We start from the raw sequence: 21,781 nt of genomic DNA, 5'->3' as shown, positions 1-21,781 counted from the left end.
GGTCATATAGGTAGGGGTCATTCCACAATAGTACCTAACATAATCAATCATGTAGACCACACCTTATCCCTAACATTATCATTCACATTATACTCCTCATCATCAACACATTTTAAACATCATGCTAGCATTGAGGATTTCATACATAACCTTCATAGCATAACTTCATAAACATATGCATCATAATCATCAATTCACTTCACATCTATTGCCTTCAAGGCCATGATCTCAACATGCATAGATAGACAAGAAGTGAACACCTCCACCATAAGTGGATCAAACCACACAACATAAATTCTCATACTATGGACTAGAAGTTAGGTCAACTTACCAATTCTCCAAGCCATGATCACCATGGATCAATCCTCAACAATTCATAATCAATTGACATAGGTAGTAATAGGAATCAACAATGTAATTCAATATCATAAACATAGTCTAAGTACAATTCCATAGACAAAGGAATCAACCCATAACTTTGCCCATAAGGCCATAATCCTCAACTCATCAATATACCAACAATTCAACATGAATAATTATAGATAACCATAAGAAACATCAATACAATCTAATCTAAACATAATTTCACCAATAGAGATCATATTCACAAAGACCCACATCATAGGCCAATTTTTGAGAATTTGGGGATCATGGGTTCTTCAAGAATTCCTTTGAAAATTGTCTTAAAAACACTAATTCCACATCAATTCATCAATAGAATGATTTAGAAAATCGTTTGAAAAGGAACCCATGTTTAGATTGAAAATTGGGAATTTTGGTCTTTGAATCACTTTTGAAAATCTTTGATAGAACTCCTTGAATGAGAGGTTATTCAAGAATCAAGAGTCACCGTACCTTAATTATTGAAGACCCATGAAATTGAAGAAAAAATCATTTGAAAACCCATCTTCTAGCTTGAGCTTCATCAAGGTCTTCAATGGGGTTTTTGAGAGAATCTATTTTGAGAGGGAATGGTCAATTTGAAGAATGGGGTCTAATTTTAGGTTTTGGGGTTTTAACCAACTTAAAATACCCTAAAATAGGTAGAATAATCGTTTATAATAATTCCCAAAGTACCCAAACTACCCCTCACTTAGTTGGACATTTTAAATAAGTCAAACTTGAGTTTTATTTTCGCAGATTTCGTCGGGAATCAAGTTCGCGACGCGGAGGTATTCCCACAAGTTTTCTGGAAATTAAATTCGAGACAGTAGAGTCCGCGACATGTCCGCGACGCAGACCAAACATTTGACCCATTGGTGGAGCTAGTCTGCAACGCGGACATGCTCCCTCCAAGCACAACTTCAAGCTGCCTTGGCAGCTTGCTTGGCCAAGGTTGGGGTCCTCCTCGGGGACCCTTAGGGTGGCCCCCGGGGCATTGTATCTGAACGTTTTGACCCTAAAAATATTTATTAAGACACTAGGGTCACCTCCACTGATTTTAGACTCCAAACAACACATAAAAACATGAACATACTAGAACACACCAACACGCAAAAGACTAGTTTTCGAACGTCTTGGTTGTCCCTTGACATTTGACTTCCAAACTCTTTAAAACTGACTAAAAAGGCTATTCTTCATTATTTTAACAAGTTATTAATGCATAAAACCCATGTGAGGCTCTACTTTATCCTACTTTATTTTGAGGGTTGTTACAACCTATTCGCCAAGTCTCTACCAACTTTACCTTTCGAGAAGATGGTGCACAATCTTAGGTCATGTTTTTGGACTAATGTTCACATTATGGGCAGTTAATACGCGATGTACTATTTCCCCCTCACAAGGTTTTGTCCCATTGGATTTTTCTTGTAAGGGTTTTAATTATGCATCCATAATGCATATTATTAGATATGTATACTCTTTTTCCTTCACTAGATTCTTTCTCACTGAATTTTATCTAGTAAGGTTTTTAACCAGACATGTAATCTATCAAATAGATATCCAAGGGGAGTGTTATAAACATATTTGTATTATAGTGAAGAGTCCATTAGAGAAAAGTTAGGAATCCTACCTGGGACTAAGTCAGCTTTTCCCTATAAATAAAAGGGTTTTACTTCATTGTAAATCGGATTTGTGAATCTCTAAATATGATATAATAAGTCTTTTCTCTTTAGTCTTTTCCCTACTTTCTTCTCATTATTTTATTTAGTTTCATAACTATATATATATATATATTCTAGAAATTTCGATAATAAATTTGAGTGATTCCCATTTTATCCTTATTTAACATAAATAAATTACAAAGGGTATTTTAGGTATTCTACTGTGCATATTTGTACCTCCTATAACCCCTATTATGTAAGCATATTTTAAACTTTGTCCATAGCTACCCTAACTTTTGCTTTTCCCACAAATAGATGACATTGCTCATATGAATCCCTCTTTCCACATATTACTCAGTTTCTCTGTACAAAATTGAATTCTTTGTATTGAAGCACATCTGTGACTTGAGGTACTACCTTGTCTCCATACATATTGTTTTTAGTATATGATTCTTTGTTGTATTTCAATTTTCTTGCAAAAAGATGTTGGTTTTTACACAATATCTGTGCGCTTTCAATTTTATCTGCCAGAAACGGTAGAAAATACACCTGAAATGGCAATTATCTGAATGACAGTGAACCTCATTCTGCATATTTATTAATGGAATTAATATGATTGTCTTCTTCTCCGCCAATATCAATTTTTAGGGGTTTTAGGAACTGGGTTTTAAGCAGATTTCATATTTTTATCGTAAACTTAAGTCCCACTACTTTATGCTTTTTTCTCTATCAATAGTTCAATACCCTTATTTTCTTTTTCTTTTTTTTTGTTTTTGGGAGTGAGGAAGTAGAATTTTTCATTAACAGTGGAAAATTTATTTGTTCTAATCTAAGGAAAATAGAAGTATAAAGTATTAGGTAGTCTTGATTAGACAAATAAGAGTAATTTTAAGACTATTGGTAGTAATTTAATTATTTATATATAAGTATGTTTATTGTTGTTTGTCATTTTATTCATCTCTATTATTGAAAATATATATTGCTGCAAATGGAATACAAGTGTGGCTCATGGGAAGCATTAAATCCAACCTTTATTGAATAGGGAATATGAAGCATTAAATCCAACCTTTATTGAATAGGGAATATGAACAACTGTTTGCCTGAAGGTTGTATATTAAAGATGAAAAAAAATATATATCCAGATGTGCAACAGACATATTCTTTGTCAAAAACAAGAATCAGGTTGTGTAAAAATTTATGGAAAATGGTACTCGGAGAAGAATGTATAGAATCAATTGATGTATCTTATTTGTTGGTAACTGAGATACCAAATTTTCCATGTAGATTTTGTAGTTAATCTAGTATTGGTCAAATGATGCTTTTTATTGTTGTTTATATGAGCTGAAACAACTAACCTGCACTATTGGGCACATGCTCAGCACGGGTTTTTTTTTACTAGTAATAGAAATAAGGGAAACTCCTTATATGAGTTGATAACCGTGCGAGTTCAGCAGCCCTCAGTGATAATGGCATATCCGACCCGGTTTGATATCCGCTGCGTCTGTGTGGATGATAAAACCCGAACCGACTTGATATTTATATGCTTGTGTCCGGCCACTTCTGAAGTTTAATAGTTCGAAACTAGGGTTTAGCGAAGGGGATTTAAGTTAGCTGTAATGGCGGTTGAGTGAACCTTTTGAATTCTAGGGTTTAGTCAAGGGATTTATGTGGCCCTACTTTCCATGTGTATGCATAAGTTTCTTTAGATTTTTTATTTTAAGCTAATATTTGTATGAACTATGAAGGAATCAATCGCGGATGATGTAATGATAAAAGAAGACCTTACAAATCCCTGTTGCATTGCTGTAAGTATTCAAGTTTAACATTTCTATATACTTCTTCTGTTGATTTTTGGCTGATTTTGGATTGTCTTTGCAGTGGAAAGACAAGTACAGTAAATTGAAAGATGGGTACACAAAGCTTGAAAATGGAAGAAATGCTCTTCGTAAAGGTGTCGCCATTTATGAGGTACAAGTCTCCAAAATGCAAGCAGAAAATTTGTCTCTCAGGAAAGGTATAGTTACTTTCCCTTTAGATTCACACCCCCTTTAATTTCTGAATATGAGATTTTTGAGTATTAAATTAAAAGAGAAGCACTGAGAAATTCGTAAATTATTAAATAAAAAGAAGTAAAACACTGGAAATTAATGTCTAGGAGTTTGACCATGCCAGGCTGCCTGGTGAATTAGTCCAGGCGTTCAAGTTCGCTGGAACTCCACTTTTTGTTAAAGAAAATGCTACCAATACTTTTGACTATACACTGGCTGCCTGTTGAATTCATAAAGGTGTCTGTAGGTGGCTCAGCCACCTCATTAAGAAAGTGCCTAGGAATTTAAACACGTCATCTTGATTGGTGTCATAGAAACTTGGTGCGTACCTGCATACTAAACACAAGCGACAATACTGTTTAGTTAGAAGCTTACATTCTTTGGTCTTGTTTAACTTTGGTAGTGAGAGTCTGTGCCCCTTGTTGATTGCATGCCTTGTTTTTTGTCAGAGACATACATTGATTTGACACTTTATTTTGTTTGATTTCTTGGAACTGACACACATTGATTTGCTGCTATATTTTGTTTAATTTTTCCCAGATCTTGGGGATGAGAAAGTTAGGGCAAACAATGAAAAGGAGGAAAAAATAAAGGAATCTGCTTTAAGGGTTTCTTTAGAGAGTGAAGTTGCTGAGTTGAAGAATGAGATTCTCTCCTTGAAGAAAAAATTGGTTGCTGATGATGGAGGTAGAGAAATTAGAGAGCTTAAGGAGCATCTCTCTGAGAGGGAAACAAAGGTAAATGAACTGAAGGAGCTTGCTGAGAAAGAACAAGTAAGAGCAGAGTCGGAGAAAAAGAAGGCTGTGTTGGAGAGGAAAAAGGCAGACGACTTGAGGACAAAATTGAAGGGTGAAAAAGCAAGGGCTGATGAAGAGAGGAGACATGCTGATGCTGAAAGGAAAAGAGCAGAAGTAAATAGGCTTGGTTTGGAAAATCTGAAAAAAGAAGCTGATCAAGTGAAATCGAAGTTAGCTTTGGTGATTTTGGAGTTTGAAGATGCTAACAAGAAGCTGGAGGCAGAAAGAGAAAACACATCTAAAGAGAGAAAACGTGCAGATGCAGCAGAGATGAAAACTGTAGAGCAAAAAAAGATTGCAGAAGCCAACCACAAAATGGCGATGGATGAAAAAAGTCGTGCTACTGCTCTATTTCGGCAGTTGGAACAGCATAGACAAACAATTGATAATTTGAAGAAGGAGATTGGTGAACTCATGTCATCTGGTAAAATGGTTAACATCGTATCTAGTGAAGGGACAACTGCGGGAACTGCTCAATTATCATCTGAGCTTGGTCCAGTGGCAGTGGATAGAGATGTTACCATGGTAGATGTTGCTCCTAATTCTGATGCAGCCCAAAGAAAGCTCCAGGAAATGGAACATAAGGTGGTGGTTGAGAAAAAGCGTGTTAAATCAGAGATGAAAAAAGTGGAAAAGCAAAGAAAGGCTGCAGAAGCATATAAAAAAAAGGCATCCGAAGAAAAAGATCGTGCTGATCAGCTATCTGAAGTGGTTAAAAATTACACAAAACAGGTTGAAGAACTGCAGAAGGAAATTAAAAAGCTAATTTCTGCAAGGTCATTAGTTGATTGTCCTCTTCACGCATCTGATAGTAATGTGCATGTGGAAACTGGTAAACTTAAGCTGTTGAAGAAGCAATTGAAGTTTGAAAAGAAGCTGGTGAAGCATGCCATAAAAGTAGATAAGCTAGAAAAAACTCATAATAATGTTATACAACAGCAACATCTACTTAGCATAAAGCAGGAGGTTGTTCACTTCTTAAGACGTCTAAATATGTTGGATGGTTGCTTCCTACAAGATGATGAGCATGACCTGGAAAAGGTTTGTTTCTGTCGTGCTTGATATTGTTAAAGCTCTTATATAGTAAGGAGGGTGTTTTTGATTAAGTTTTTCTCAAGAAACCTTAGGGAATTCTGCATTATAGGGAAATTTTCTACCAGAACTGGAGTTGGTAGAAACAGAAACTGTGACTGTTTGAACAATTATCTTAACATTATTCAAGAATTTGTTGAACTTCATTAAAATAGTTTTTTTTTTTTTTGACTTTTTTTGAAGTCATGCACACTTGCAGAATGCTCAGCAAAATTTGAAAATAGTATATGATATGTGCAGAAGAGCTCAGTCCTCTATACCTGCTCCATTTTCACATAAACACCCATTTAATTTATTTTTGGGTTGTCTTTATTCCTTCAACTCCTCTAATTAAATTGATGCAAACTATGTTTATATGGTTTCTTGATGATATGATCTTCCTGATGTGCAGGTTTGCAGCTTCAACTTGAAAAACAATTATTGTGGTTTGAAAGTTTGTGATATGCACTGCCACCTTGGGAATGATTCGGTGCAGTTAGCTGCTGTAGTGTCTGATCCGTCTAAGGAAAAGATAAAAGGTAGTGTACCTTCGCTTCCTAAGTGTGGAGGGAACAACCCTGGATCAATATCAGGTATTAACTCTAAATTGGAGCCTTTGCTTAGAGGTTCCAACAAAAATGTGTTACAGAGTTCTGCCATGAATTCCAGTTCAGCATCTTTTTCTGATAGGCTATTGGTGAGCTCACAGGAAAGATGTGCTTCTATCACAACATCAGCTAAATCAGCTGAAGGAAAATTGGACATAGAACCGACCATATCAAGTTTATCTGGAGATGCAAGAAAAAAGTGCAACGAGAATGTTGTAGCAATTGCTGAAAGTAATGTCAAGGGTCCTATAAGTTGTATTTATACTGAGAGGAGAGCCTCACATCATAAGAGGGTGAGCAGATCTATTGATGCCATTGAATATAATGGAAACTTGAATTCCGAGGGTATCAAGTGGCAAAGACAGCTGTCACAAAATATCTCTTCACATGATGGTATGTTAAATAGTAGAACAGATAGACCTCATGATGAGAAAAAGCATTTGGTAGCTGACATGCAGCATGACTCGTTCAGCGAACATTTTAGATCTACCAAGAAGAGAAAAACATCTTGTGAACTAGGCCTGCAGCTTTTAAACAGTAATAGTGTGGCAAAGACAAAGTTCGACAGTTCTGGTGTCAAATCTGATGTCTGCGCACATCCATCTACGAACGATTATAGCCTTCCAGAAACTGCCCAGGATTACAAGGATGGGAAAGACGATGATCTGGGGGCTATTGATGAACTTGTCAATGGTGGTTATATGAAGCTTCTGAATTTGGATAATGATGCAGATGAAGAGTCTTATCGTCTAGCCATTGAAAGGCCTTTATCGCCTACACTTCCTGAGATTCAGTACCACAGCAGTGTGGAACTTGTCCCGATTAACACACCTTTATATGAGGGATACTCAAATGCAAGGGGGACTGTGGCTTCATCAGGCAATTTTGATGTCATCAATTCTAACCAGTTAAAACACCCTACAATAGATCCTCCAAAAAAATCATCATTACCCGAGAAAAAAGATCATGTTGATTCATCTAAGAGATTAAACCTTGACACAGCTTGCAAGTTATCCTGCAGTTCCTATTCAGATACATTGGAAGCATTGTGCAGGTCAGACCTAGCTGCTCCTACTAGTGAGGGGTTGCAGATTTCATCGGAGAGGAGAGTCGTCTCATTACAGGATGGGTTTGCCAAGTATTGTGTCATCTTTTCAAATAACAATGATGAGAACAGCATTTCAAGTGTTTACCATGCTACCAGCCGTTGTCTTGCTCAATGCACAGCATCATCAGATACTTCTCTTAGGAGTATTCTGGTCACTCTTTTGAATCTTCAAGAAATTTCAAATGAGTAAGCTAAGCTATTCTATTTTGAGTTGGGTTTCATGCTTACTTTGCGTATTGGACATACGTATATTTGTCATACAATTTAAAATTATTTACTTGTTAGTCTAAAATAAGGTTTACTTCACTTCTCTTTTAAAATTAAAAATTACTAACTATGTAAGTACATTTGTGCAACCAATGACTCAGGGAGTTGCTCTGTAATTATGTTATACAATTTTTTTTTGTGAAATTACTAGGTTGTGTTCTTACTACCCAGTAATTGCCTAACCTATTAATTACACATTGATTTGTAAACACACCCTAAGAGTTAGAAGGCAGGATTTAGCCCAATGCCTGCACGTATTAGAGAGAAGAGATAATAAGATCTAGCCTAAGGTCAAATGGCCATGAATGAAATATTCAAAAATGTCACTTGACAGACTGAATTTTTAGATGTCTCACACCATAAGTTTTATGCTCGTACTGTATTTGGTATTCATGTTTCTTCATGGTTGTGGGATATCCGAGAATCATGTGCTTTTATCCCAAAAAGAAGTACCTTACTAGTATCTATATTGTTTGTTCTTGTAATATGACACAATGATGTTACTCTGCTCAACTTTACTTCCAACTGGTACTAAGAAATTAGAAGGCTTAGTTAGCTCACATGTAGAAGTACTTGGCATCAATTGAATAATGGATGGACAATATTAACTTTTTCTAGTCAACGTTAAAATAGGGGTATTACTTTGTTGATTATGTCCAAGCTTAATCTGTATTCTTTTTTTTTTTTTTGATAAAGGTAACATTTGTATATCAATCATCGGTTCAAAGCTGGTATCCAAAAATTTACATCATATCCTCCCTCCACACTTGTGTGTCGGGCATAAACAAAAGATAAAGAACAGAAAAGAAGAAAAAAGAAAACTATCCCTAGATCCTCCTTCATCTTTATAAGGACCCTAGAATGTCTACAATAGCCACAGGGTCATCTATATACTCTAAACTGCACCAATAGCAAAAAGTGATAATGCAGTTCATTTTAATCTTGTGCAGAGGGCTGCTCTTGTTATCAAAATTCCTAGAATTCCTTTCTTTCCATATGGTCCACCAAATAACTACTGGGACAATTTTCCATCTACTCTTGTCTGTGCTGCCACTGCCCTCCATATTCCAGCTTTCTAGAGCCTGTCCTGTTCTCCCTCGAACAATCCAACTTATACCTCTGAAGCTAGTAAACAAATTCCACAGCTGGCCAACCACTTTACAATGTAAGAACAAATGATTAATTGTCTCTGCAACCTGCTCACAAAAACAACATCTTGGGCACATTTGTATTCCCCTCTTTATAAGATTCTCTTGTGTAAGTACAGCCTCTTTCACCACCAACCAAGTGAAAACTACCACTTTATATGGTATTTTAACCTTTCCATATAAGCTTCCAAGGCAGAAAGTTAACTTGGGATCCCATCTGATTCATATTTCTATATGCAGAACTAACAGTGAATAAACCTTTATTATGACATTTCCATTTAAGAGTGTCTTCTCCTTCCTTGAATCCTAAGAACTGATCAAGTGTTCCATAAAATTCAGCCAATCTTACCCTTCGGGGTGGCCCAATGGTTTGAGCTTGGGACTTCCATGTTGGAGGTCTCAAGTTCGAAACCCCTTGCTAGCGAAAGCAAGGGGTTTGCCTTCTGGGTCGAGCTCGTCGCACCAGGCTTGCCTAGTGTGGGTTACCTCTCCTAGGTGGTTTGTGAGCTATTGCATAGGAGCGGGGGTTTTACCCTGTGCGCACCCAAATGATAGCGGCTGTGGGTTTCCCTTGTCATAAAAAATAAAAAATTCAGCCAAACTTTCCACCTCCCACTCTTGCATCAGTCTTCTGTAGGTAAGGTTACATCCATGTTCAGACCAAACTTCATAAAGAGTCGACTCTTGTTGTTGGTTTAGGTGATGAATATCTGGGAACAAGGGTTTGAGGCTTCCATTCCCTAACCAAGTTATCTTCCCAAAACCTTAATCTGTATTCTTGAATCACAATCTTTTGACATCCCAAGCTCATAAACTGTGCCTGTTTGTAACAATTGAAAAACACTTGCTCTTTGGGCATGTTAGAACATGAATAGGTTTATACAATTCTATTAGAATAGGAATATGTTTACACGATCCTATTAGAATAGGAATAGGTTTATACAATCCTATTTAGAATAGGAATAGGAATAGTAAATAGTATCCTACTTACCTTGTATTCTAGTGTCTATAAATAGGATCTCAATGTAATAATGTAGACACGACAACAATTCAATAATATTTTTTCCTATATTTCTCACATGGTATCAAAGCCTCTACAATCTTGGTAGAAAATCAAAGAGCTTCCGCTACCGGTGGGTGGTGTTTACTCATATATGTCGCATGTATGGCCAACAATTATGTTAGCAAAAGTTGGGTCACCGTGTATCTATCCTGTGACTATTTTCTCATATTTGATTTATGTAAGCACCGTGCCATCCTTCCGGTGACTTCCTTTTTTGCATATCTGATTTGTGTAGCACGTCCATCTCTCTGGACTACTTTTCATATTTAATTTGTGTAGTACCGTGGATTTTTCCGAACTATTTTCTCATATCTGAGTTGCATAGCATCATGTGTCTTTTTAGTGACTCCTCAAATTTGATTTGCATAGTTCCATTCGTCTTTCCGATGACTCCTCAAATCTGATTTGCGTAGGGTTGTGCCATCATTCCAACCCTACCCGTATAATTTTTCTTTTTCAGTAGGGTCCTACCATCATTCCAACCCTACCCATATTATTTCTATTTTTCAATGGGGTCGTTCCATCAATTCGAACTATCCTATATATTTTCTATTTTCTAGTTTGGTCGTGACATCATTCCGACCCTACCCATATAATTTTATTTCTTAGACTGTGACCACTTTTAGCCATCAAATCTAATACTCCTACATATGAGCATGTTCCGGCTAGTTTTTTGGTGACTTGTTTAATATCGACTCATCTATTGATTCTAACATGATCCATATACTTTATACTAGATTTTGAACACTTTGTTGCTTAGGGGGAGTTTAGTAGCCTTGTATGTCGATTATGTGAGTCACTCTATGGTCTGACACAGTCTTTGCAAGTTCGGTTTGGGAAGTTCAACACTGTAATTTTGTCACTCTGTGTTTTCTCGGCATTATGCATCAAATTCAGTATTTCATGAGAAGATTAAGCGCATTGAGATTGACTGACATTATGGATCAAATCCCGTATTTAATGAGAATACAAGCACATTGAGATTGATTATCATGTTTGTGAAGTCGACTGCTCAACATGCAGATATCTCACCAAGCCCCGTCATTGGTCCTCGTATTGATTACGTATGTAACAAGCTAGGTACATGAATTGTATGCACTAGCTTGAGGGGGAGTGTTAGAACATGAATAGATTTATACAATCCTATTAGAACACGAATAGGTTTACACAATCCTATTAGAATAGGAATAGGTTTACACAATCCTATTAGAATAGGAATAGGTTTATACAATCCTATTTAGAATAGGAATAGAAATAGTAAATAGTATCCTACTTGGTAAATGATTGTATTCTAGTGTCTATAAATAGGATCTCAATGTAATAATGTAGACACGACAACAATTCAATAATATTTTTTCCTATATTTCTCACAGGGCACACATTGATTTTGAACAGAAAGGATGATTTACAAGATGGAAATTGAATTTTATTCTTGTTATTAGGTTGTGATGATAATATATGGAGGTTTATATAATTTTATTGATAAATTATGCTAGATTGGTTTTTCTAATCTTTTTTCTGGATGCCTTATTTCATATAGCGGTTTGGAGTGTTTACATATTTTAAGCTGTTTGCAAGAGTTCAAGATGCTTTCGGCCAAATTGTCATTCTTAGGCATGTAGGATGTTCTTAGTTTATGTGCATTCTCGTCCTTGTCCATGTCAAGTGTTATGCCTATACTTCATTAGCTAGCAAATGTTTTCAAATTTGATATGTTCATAATGAAACAGGAGCTAACATTTTATCCCTTCCCACTTTTTTCAGGGAGAAGACATGTGTCTTCTTTTCACTCTTACTTCTCTACATTTCTGATACTGCAAAGAGATCCTTTGGAGATGATTGGCAGAGAGACCTGATCCTTTTCATAAATTCTGTTGCTCAGCATATATATGCAGGTTCTTGGCCTTTAGTCTATTTAGATTAAGATGTTTCCTGGAAAACTTTACCGTGTATGTACTAAGAAACTCCTTATCTTCCGTATTTGCAGAACTCTCACATGAAGATATGAGAAGAATTTTTGTGGAATCTTGCAACTTGTATGATGTACTTTCCCTTATGGAGGATTTTCTTTTGCATGGCAAATTGCTGGTGCATGCTGTAAGTTCTGATTCAAAGCTTGCGTCCAATTCAGGAATCAATCTTATTTTGGATGGTCGTAGTATAAGCTTGTGCAAGCAACCAGCTCCTACTCAGTTGTTGCTAACTGGAGGAATTTTGCTAGCATCAGTATGTGCCGCGGTTAACCATATTGGTTTTGTTTGTGAGGCTTCCTGCAACATTTTAAAGATGCTGAGATCTGATGCTCTAAATATTCTACATATATTTGCCTATCTATGTGGTTCTAAATATATTACCCTCAAAGAGTATGGTTTATCTATGACTGTGGTGAAGTCATTGGTGATGCTTATTCACAACAATAGATCATCTCCTAATCCTCTTTCCAGTGTTGCATCTACAGTTGAGTCTTTGCCTAAGATTTGTTCAGGTAGTAAGTGTCCTTTTTCAGAGGGTGCAGCTTCCATGGATGCTGTTGCATCCTCACTCTTGGATAGTCTTAAGAGTTATTCTTGCTCTGCTGTGGGGTTGGATTTGATGGAATCATTGAACTCATCAAGACATGGAATGAAATGTGATGGAAAGAAAAATGAGGAATCCACAGATAATGTAGATTTAGTACAGTCAGCCTATGTTACTTTGGGGGATTCAAGTCAGTTCATTGATACCCTTGCACTGGTGGAGCTTGTTGCAGGTTTCATGGTATGATTCTTATTTTATTAGTATACTCTGTAATCTTGTGAATTTCTATCCTCTTTCGTGATTCTCTTTTATTTCTCTTGATCTAGGTCTAAAGAAAGTATGAAGATTTGAGTGCTATTATATGATATTTTTTCTTGAATGAATTGACATTGCTATATCAGAACACAGTGTCATTTATTTTATAAATTTAAGAAGTTCTGGCTGAATATATTATCAATAGTTAGTGACTTAATCCTCCCAAAAAAATCTTATCACAAGGCATTGGTAAGTACTTTTGCATACTACTGGCTTCTTTGTGACTTGCTAATTTTAATAAAACTATGTTACCTTATCTAAAGAAAAAACATAGTTTCGAGTATTGATGTCCTTTTGCTTGGAGAAATTTGCAGAAAGGTTTTTCAAATGAATAGTATGATTTTTTGTTCATTCTTATAGAATGTTCCAACATTTTGCACATTGTCTTCCATCATTTTCTAGTATCCATATTTAGGAACCCCACTTGCAAGAGGAGAGCCAAAATCAGTTTGTTGTTGTTCATTCAGTAGTGAATGCTGATTTTTTAAAAGCAATAATTACTGCACTATTTCTTATTGTTTTTCTGAACTTGGCAACACAACAATACATGGCTTGTACTGAAACCTTATATACAAGATGAACTCCAAACTTCACTGTTCTGTCTATAGCGTCTAAAACATCAATTATAGAGACAGTTTCATTTGAGTATAATTGGTTACACCGAAAACATAACAACAAAATGCAGTTAAGTTTAACTTTCTGCACCCTATTCTCCATACTCTCAGAACAGCTAGAACTCCTCTCTTTCCAGATTTCCCACCATATTGAAGCAGGGATAATTCTCCATCTAGCTCTGTCTTTAGCATGTACACTTGCCTCCTCCCAGCTTTTTAGAGCTTCAGTGACTCTCCTAAGCATTGACCAGGAAATGCCTTTGAGGCTAAAGAACACCCTCCATAACTGTTGAGTATATTTGCAGTGTAGAAATAGATGGTTTACAGTTTCTCAGGTTTCCCCACATAGGAAACATCTAGAACATAAGGTTATCCCCCCTTTTCATTACATTATCCTGAGTCAGAGTTGCTTCCTTAGCTAGCAGCCATATGAAGCATGACACTTTATAAGGAATTCTGCACTTCCAAATTTGTTTCCATGCAAGTCGGGTTCTGTTGACTTGGTTGCTCCATCAACCTGTAAGCTGCCCCTACTTTAAATATGCCTCTACTGTCACTTTTCCACCATAACACATCCTCATTTGTCTGGAGTTCATTAAATTTCCAACAATGTTGATAAATTCTGCCACCCTCATCTCTTCCCAGTCATTAAACTGTCTCCTGAAGTTGAAGTTCCATCCCTGTATCGTCCACAGCTCTGCTATGGTCCTTTGTTGAGAAAGAACTAGAATGTAATTATCAGGGAACAAAAGTTCCAGATTACTCATGTCATGCCATTCTTCCTTCCAGAATTCGGTCTTATTCCCATTGCCCACTTTCACCTTAGAGTTGGATGGAAAAGGAGTAACACTTTCTTAAAAGTAAATTTTTGAATCCACTCCAATTCCTAATATCTCAAAATGAGATATTAATATTACAAACACGTTAACTTAAGTGCTTTTGCATCCTGAACATTTGCAGAAGGATGGAAAATCCAAAAGAAAATACAAACGGATTTCATTTAAAAATCAAAATGTATTAAGGTGAATCTTATTAGGAATTGCACCATTTAATTGGATAGGAGTTATATTTCGTTCCCTTTTAATGTTTCAGTTAATTCTCACGCAATTTATCTCTATACTTAGTTGGTTGTGGTTTATTTTGGGCTTGAAAGGTGTAGTTCTCCTGTAGTTTCTTTTCCTTCTATTTTTGTTACTATCCGTTGTCTCTTGTACTTCGATTATCACACTTTTTGTTGTAGAAACTGTTCTTTTTTCCGAATGCTTTGTCATGCTTTCTATAGTATTTTGCCATGATTTCTTCACTTATGTTATTTCTTTTTCGATTTGCTGTGATATGCATCGGAAATAACCTCTCTATCTTCCAAGGTAGGGGTAAGATTTGCATATACTCTACCCTTCTGAGACTCTAGTTGTGGGAGTACACTGGATATGTTGTTGTTGACTAGGTCGCATGGTGGTTATGAAATTCTCTCAATTGATTCGTCAAGTAGACATTTATGGGGAGCAATTGAAGTTGTAATGCCTACTACTTCTCCACCCAAATTCTTAACTCTTTTAACTCCTATATTGTTGTATTTGAATCTTCTTTATGCTCACTCCATCTTTTGTTGGATCTTTTTCTCAATGGAGGATGTTCTTGGAGATACATTTTCCTTTTAAAATAATATCTTACATAATTCTCTTGCTCGGTTCCTAGTGGGCAATAGGGTGGGTGGGTGGGGGGGTGGGGGAGGGGGCTTTGGGTAGGTAATTACTTTTCAGTTCATTTCTCAGAAGTTTCTGCCTAATTCTGTTATTTTTGATCTCTCAAGCAGAGCTGGGATTGGATGTTTGACAAAATTGCATGTCCACTATTGAATTTATTGGAATATTGTTCAACAGAGCACAATGCTTCTGCTATTACTACTCTTCTTGGTCAACTTGGAAGGTAACTGACCAAACTTGTTAAATTATTTTCAGCATTCATCTTGTACATAGTGCTTATGTCTTAAATGGGGAAATATGAGAGGGAGCTCTATTGACATTTCGATTGTTATTGATGGCCTGAGCTGCATACTTGTGTTTTTACCATTTTCTGATCATATATGATGTATTCTTTTTCTTTCGGAAATTGAAGCAGCATTTGTTATGAACCAAATCATTGCATTTCTTATGGGATAATATCCTGATCTTTATTATATTTCTCCCTATCCTGTAGTTTTTCCATAGTTCAATATAAGTGGCATTGCTGATATTGGATGCGTTTATAAGTTTTTGTTTGGCCATCCAGAAATCTTTTTGACCAGTTCATCCATCCATACATGTATATGTTGTCAGTTATGTACTCTGATTGATCATAGTACATCTGCTCTGGGAACTGAACGAACTCAAATTGTTTCCCAACTGTGTTCCCATTGTTGGTCTATGCTATAGCACTCACGCAAATAAGAACTTTAATGGACACTATTGGCCTGATCTCTTTTGGACTTACACTAACCTCAGTATTTCATAGATTTGGTAGACAGAATTAGCATAAACCTATCTATGTCTATAGGTGTTCCAATGGAGAAAAGCTTTAAGACATTGCTATGGACATTAACAGGAAATGATAAAGTTAAAAAAAGACGTATTTGTGGATAGTTTACTTATATTATATTGTTACATATCAAGAAAATTAGGTTTTTATTGCCTTATAGTCAGCGACATGAGTTAGAACTCTGAGGGGGTGCTTGTAAAAGTCTTCTAGGCCTACAGAGATGAATGAACAAACTTATTCTGCATTTGCTAGAGTACTCCTTATCAGCAATAGAAAATATGAAACTTCACATAGTAGTTGGGTATCTGAATTTACTTTTGTATGGATGATTTTGTAACCAGCTTTTGGAATGAAATTGACGGGGAACAGAGTTGGAATACCACAAGTCACTTTTTTGGGGCATTTGATTATTTTAGAACCATCAGTTGGATGAAATAAATTGACCTTTGGATGGAGGGGTTGTTATTATAACCTCAATGCTTCTATATCTTAATTGTGTTTGTGTTTTATGTTTATAGCGGCGTTACATATTTTGGTTTTATTCAGTTCATACTAAACGACATTTTATCTATGATATTTCTTACAGGCGTGGACTTGAAGCTTTTGGATATGAAGATGTTGGGATTCAGAGATTACGAAGCTCTTTCTGTGCATTACTTTCGCAACGCGACTCCAAAGGAATGGGTCTCCACCTCCAGTTCTCCACTGGAATTGCTTTAATTGGGCTCATTCCTCTCAGGTTTGAGGAACTTGTTGAAAGTAACATTGAAGTTGCACCAGCTGCAAATCCATGTGATCCAACTGATTGCCTAAGAAAGTGGTTCTCTTTATTGAGCTGCGAGCAGCGCTTATTGTTCAAGGCTCGTATATTCTCCTAGATGCCTAAGGGAGAATGTGCAAGATTGACAAACAAAATTTTGGGGGAGAGCAATAGTTGAAAACTTGCCCATTTGTGTCTTTGTTGATGTTGATAATTTGCAGTAGTTGAGTTGTACAGAAAAGGCAGTTTTTTTTCTTTCTATATGGTCTACCTTTGCCATTTCTGCTTTTGGATATTACTGGGGATTGTTGGGCAATGCCTTTGTTCCAATTGTACATATTTTGGACAATGTGGAAAATGAAATTGTTAGTATTTTTTTAAAATTGTCAACATTTGCACCTTAATTAATTAAAAACAAAGGAGAAACTTGACAATGTTTCATTTAAAAAGTTATGGAGCAAGAGGTGGGATACTTTGCTCATTCCTAAAGTAATTTGTTGGATCAACACTATATTTCACCCTAGCTAATTTCTCAAAATTTCCTTTAAAATACATTTCACCCCAACTCTTTGCTTCTGAGTATTTCTCATTTCCAGTTAGTGTTCTTCCCAATTCCAAATCCCTTGTATTTAGATATGCTGTTCTTGGGTTTGAAACAAATTTCCCCATGTAATCATAAACACCATTAACCCAATCAAACTTTATCTTCTCTGCAGTTTGGTTAGGATGATGCCACAGTGCAAAATATTGTAGGTTATACAAAACTCCTTTTCTATGTGGAAATGGAATTGCATCCTCTAATATTTCACTCATTCTTCCACCATGAGGGGTCAAAATCACAAGTCCATCTCCTGTACTTTTGAACACATTCCATAACCCTTGTAATGCTTTTTCTGAAAGAGCCTTTGTCACATAGTCTGATTTGGTTTTGTAAAATGTAAGTCTCTTTTCCTTATTCCTTTCTAACAAATCTTCAATTCTTGAATCTTTTCTATAACTATCTATCCTTATTGTTGAGTTAATCCAGCTCATCTCTTCACAATCTTTAGACTTTAACTTCAATTCTGGGAATTTCTTTCTCATTAGTCTCCGAAGATGATGCTTTCTTCCTAAATATAACGAGTTAAATGAAGCTAGTATCGATGGTCTCCCTAAAGAGTCCTTTTTAGGGTTTATGTTTATTCTTAGGAAAAGCTCCTTAGGGAATTCCATTACTAGTTTTTGCCATTTTTGAACAAGCTTAGTAGCACCTTCCTCCTGAGTTCGAGCAACGGTGAAGAGAGTGACCACGGGTGGTACCTCGACTAGTTGTAACTTCCAAGATAGAACCACCCCAAAACTAGCTGCTCCACCACCTCTGATGGCCCAAAATAGGTCTTCTCCCATGCCTCTCCTATCGAGAATCGTGCCATTAACGTTGATGGTGGTGGCATCGAGCACGTTATCTGCTGCGAGGCCGTGTTTTCTCATCAAAGCTCCTTGTCCACCACCACTAATATGACCTCCAACTCCAACTGAGGGACAAGTTCCAGCTGGGAAACCTAAGGTATTACTCTTATTACCAATGTTGTAGTAAAGTTCCCCTATAGTAGCTCCAGCTTCTACCCATGCAGTCTTTTCTTGTACGTCAATATCGATCTTTCGGAGACTAGATAGGTCAATTAGGCAATAAGGTTTGTAAGAAATGAATGAAAGACCTTCATAGTCATGTCCACCACTTCTAATTCTACTCTCAAATCCTAATTTTTTGCAACAAATCATAGCTCCTCTCACTTGCTCTTTATTTTGTGGCACAATTATATAGTATGGTTTTGGGACATTGGAATTATTGAACCTAGCATTGTGTATAGATGACCCAAGAATAGATTGGTAATTTTTTGACCCTACAGCATGGACAATATAATGGTGTGGTTGATTGTCAGATTCATTAGAGAGACATAATCCATAAAAATTGTTATTGTGAGAAGTGACTAAGTAAGGAAGAAAAAATAGGACAAACAATAATATTGAATCAAGAGTGACCATTTTCTTAAAGTTTTGTTCATTGTTTACTTTTTCAGTTAGAAATTTATTTTATACTGTGTAATAGATAAGATAAGTTATCTAAATAAAAGTTAATACTTTCATTGAACCTAATCCCATTACCATTAATAACCTTATTAATTCAAATAACCTTAAGTAAAAATTAATGCTAATCTTTTAAAAAAAAATTTGGCTTGTTTGTTGCTTTTGATTTGGGGTATTAAGAAAGAACCTTGAATTCCATTAATTTATTCGTGTGTATGTGTTGCGTGCATGAATGAATAAATAGTAGTCGATTGTTAAAAGGATGACATAGGCACGCAATCAATGTACTATTGACGTTACTATATTCTATACTCAGAGGTTAACCTGAATTTGAAGATTTCGGATGCACCAATATTATTTTAGCTCAAATATGAGCTCTAATAATGAAAAAGGTCAACCTGAATTTGAAGATTTCAAATGCACCAATATTATTCTAGCTCAAATATGAGCTCTAATAATGAAAAAGGGATTTAGCTAGATTTGAACCCTGGTCTCAAGGTAGTTTCTCTAGCTTATACCAACAGCACAAGGACATAACTATGCTTTTTATGGATGCACTGTTAAGTATATCGTAGTTTCTGCTAGTTTCTTAAAATAGATATACATATGATTTTTTTCGAAGTTAGCGGGTGCACGTGTACCCCTCCTAAATGTGTGGGTCCGCCTCTGACTATAGTTTTGTGTTATTTTTTTTTGCTTCCTTTTCATCAAATTTATTAATTCTGTATTCTTTTTCTTTTTTGGTTTCCACTATCCGGTGTCCAAAGCTTACATTGAAACCTCGATTAAATTTGAATCGCGCAGTGTAGAGTCTTTTTGGGGTCTAAGACTTGTAAAGGGTTCCTAATCTGTTAGCTACTCTGAACAGTGATGTCGCCTCCTTTCTTCAATTTTTGTTTCCTCCGCCTTCTTCTTAAAGTGATCGAACAGTGTTCATCCATGTCATGAATGTTCAAATCTTGTTTATGCAGGCTCTGAAATGTATATATTGTGGTTTGTGTGTTGACACTTTTACTTTTCCGTAATTTTCATTTACTTCTGGGTGTATGTTCCGATGGATAAGTGTTAGTATGTGACCATCTCATCTAAAAGTTAAGTGGTTAGAGAGCACATAATTATATTCTCAACACGCCTCTTCACGTGTGGGTCTAATTCTTTTTTCATGGGCTAAGTACATGGAAATTCTTTTTGATAGGGGTGACAGTTAAATTTAATCTCTGGACATGTGTCTGCTCTGATACCATGTTGAAGTATTTTTTACTATCTCATTTAAAAGTTTAAGCCGTTAAAAAGAGCACATAATTGTATTCTCAACAACAAGATCTGGAAGGATCCAAGAAAGGTGCCTAGTTGTGTGTTCCTTTACATCACTATGATTTTTGCATCTTATCATTAAAACTAATGATTATATTAACAAATATTTATCCATTTTCAATTTGAAAATATTGAGAAATAAAACTATTTCATATTTTATATATTAGGAAAAAGAATTTTATTATTATATAAATAATTAATAATGAATTATTATGATATTATATATATGAAAATTAAGGATGGGTTATGATATTTTTATTATGAAAAGAATGTGTTTAAAAAGAAAAGAAATAATATACTTATTAGGAAAAGAGCATTCAAACTATTAACAAAGAGAACTTTTATTTACACAGTCTAAAATCATTTTTTTACCCTTTTCGTTTATTGTTTTCTCAATGATAGTACTTTAATGGGAAAATTATGCATTATAGCAAACTATTAATTCAAAATAAATGTTATAGTTACAGTTTCATTTAATTTCAATTCGCAACAAACTTTTTGTCATTCGCCTCTCTCTCCTGAATCTCGCTCGCCACTCTCTGACTCGCCTCTCTCACTTTATACAAACACAAATGTATAAATTGTGTTTGTATAAAGCGAGAGAAAATTGTATATACAAATTCAAATTTTATGCAGATATACAAACACAATTATTGATACATATACATAGTAATTACATATATACAATTATCTAATCGATATACATATACAATTGTTGCGATTTTATACAAATGAGTTGCATGCGAATCAAATGCCAACGATTTATACAAATCAGATGCTCCATAGCAAACAGTTTGCTATGGAGCGCAAATAACAAGACTGTAGCTATAAAATGCTAGTATGATTTTTATGTTTGTTATTCCTAAAATTTGCTCACTTTAAATGCGTGTAACAATCCATTTGGATCCGCATGAATGATAAATGATAGAGAAACATCACATAAATGTGGAAGTTACAACACAAATGTTTACTTATAACTCAATAGATATACCATGTATTATACATGTGTACTATATATCATCTTGATTTATCATTAGTTAATTACTTCTTTCGTTTATTTTTACTTGCCACTTATTTCTAAAATAAATTTTCATTTTTATTTATCACTTTTGACATATCAAAAAAAGACATTTTTTTTCATGTTTTACCCTCAATATTAAATACTTATTCCAAATCATTTTTTAAGACCTAATACTAAACACCATTTAATAGAGATAGTATGATAAAATACTTATATCAATAATTATTTTCTTTACAATAACAAGTAAAAATGAACGGAAAAAGTATAATAAATTAAAACAATTTGATGTGAATACTAAACGTGACTATTTTTTGTGGGTGTGAGAATGGTTATCCTAGATTGCACTACCCATGTGCGGAAAAAGTATAATAAATTAAAACAATTTGATGTGAATACTAAACGTGACTATTTTTTGTGGGTGTGAGAACGGTTATCCTAGATTGCACTACCCATGTGCTAGAAATATAATTGGAACTTTTGTTTTTCAACCAGAGATATAATTGA

The 21,781-nt window shown here is 35.4% G+C and overlaps 2 protein-coding genes across 2 annotated transcripts; one reads left to right on the top strand and one right to left on the bottom strand.

The window, feature by feature from the left end:
- Window positions 1-2,328: 2,328 nt before the first annotated feature.
- Window positions 2,329-17,228, top strand: LOC125849153 (uncharacterized). Its single transcript, XM_049529175.1, has 9 exons — window positions 2,329-2,452; window positions 3,788-3,847; window positions 3,921-4,056; window positions 4,631-5,928; window positions 6,371-7,860; window positions 11,917-12,047; window positions 12,140-12,909; window positions 15,415-15,527; window positions 16,702-17,228. Exons 2-9 carry the CDS (start codon window positions 3,809-3,811, stop codon window positions 16,991-16,993), a joined length of 4,269 nt encoding a protein of 1,422 aa, XP_049385132.1. The 5' UTR covers window positions 2,329-2,452; window positions 3,788-3,808; the 3' UTR covers window positions 16,994-17,228.
- Window positions 17,229-17,319: 91 nt separating this feature from the next.
- Window positions 17,320-18,900, bottom strand: LOC125847022 (berberine bridge enzyme-like 18). Its single transcript, XM_049526730.1, has one exon. The coding sequence runs from the start codon at window positions 18,898-18,900 to the stop codon at window positions 17,326-17,328; it is 1,575 nt and encodes a 524-aa protein (XP_049382687.1). The 3' UTR covers window positions 17,320-17,325.
- Between the last annotated feature and the right edge of the window lie 2,881 nt (window positions 18,901-21,781).

The sequence above is a fragment of the Solanum stenotomum genome, chromosome 12 (assembly GCF_019186545.1).
Source record: "Solanum stenotomum isolate F172 chromosome 12, ASM1918654v1, whole genome shotgun sequence".
Lineage (NCBI taxonomy): Eukaryota > Viridiplantae > Streptophyta > Magnoliopsida > Solanales > Solanaceae > Solanum > Solanum stenotomum.
The sequence above is the reverse complement of the archived record's forward strand: the minus strand, read 5'-3'. Positions and strand labels throughout refer to the sequence as shown.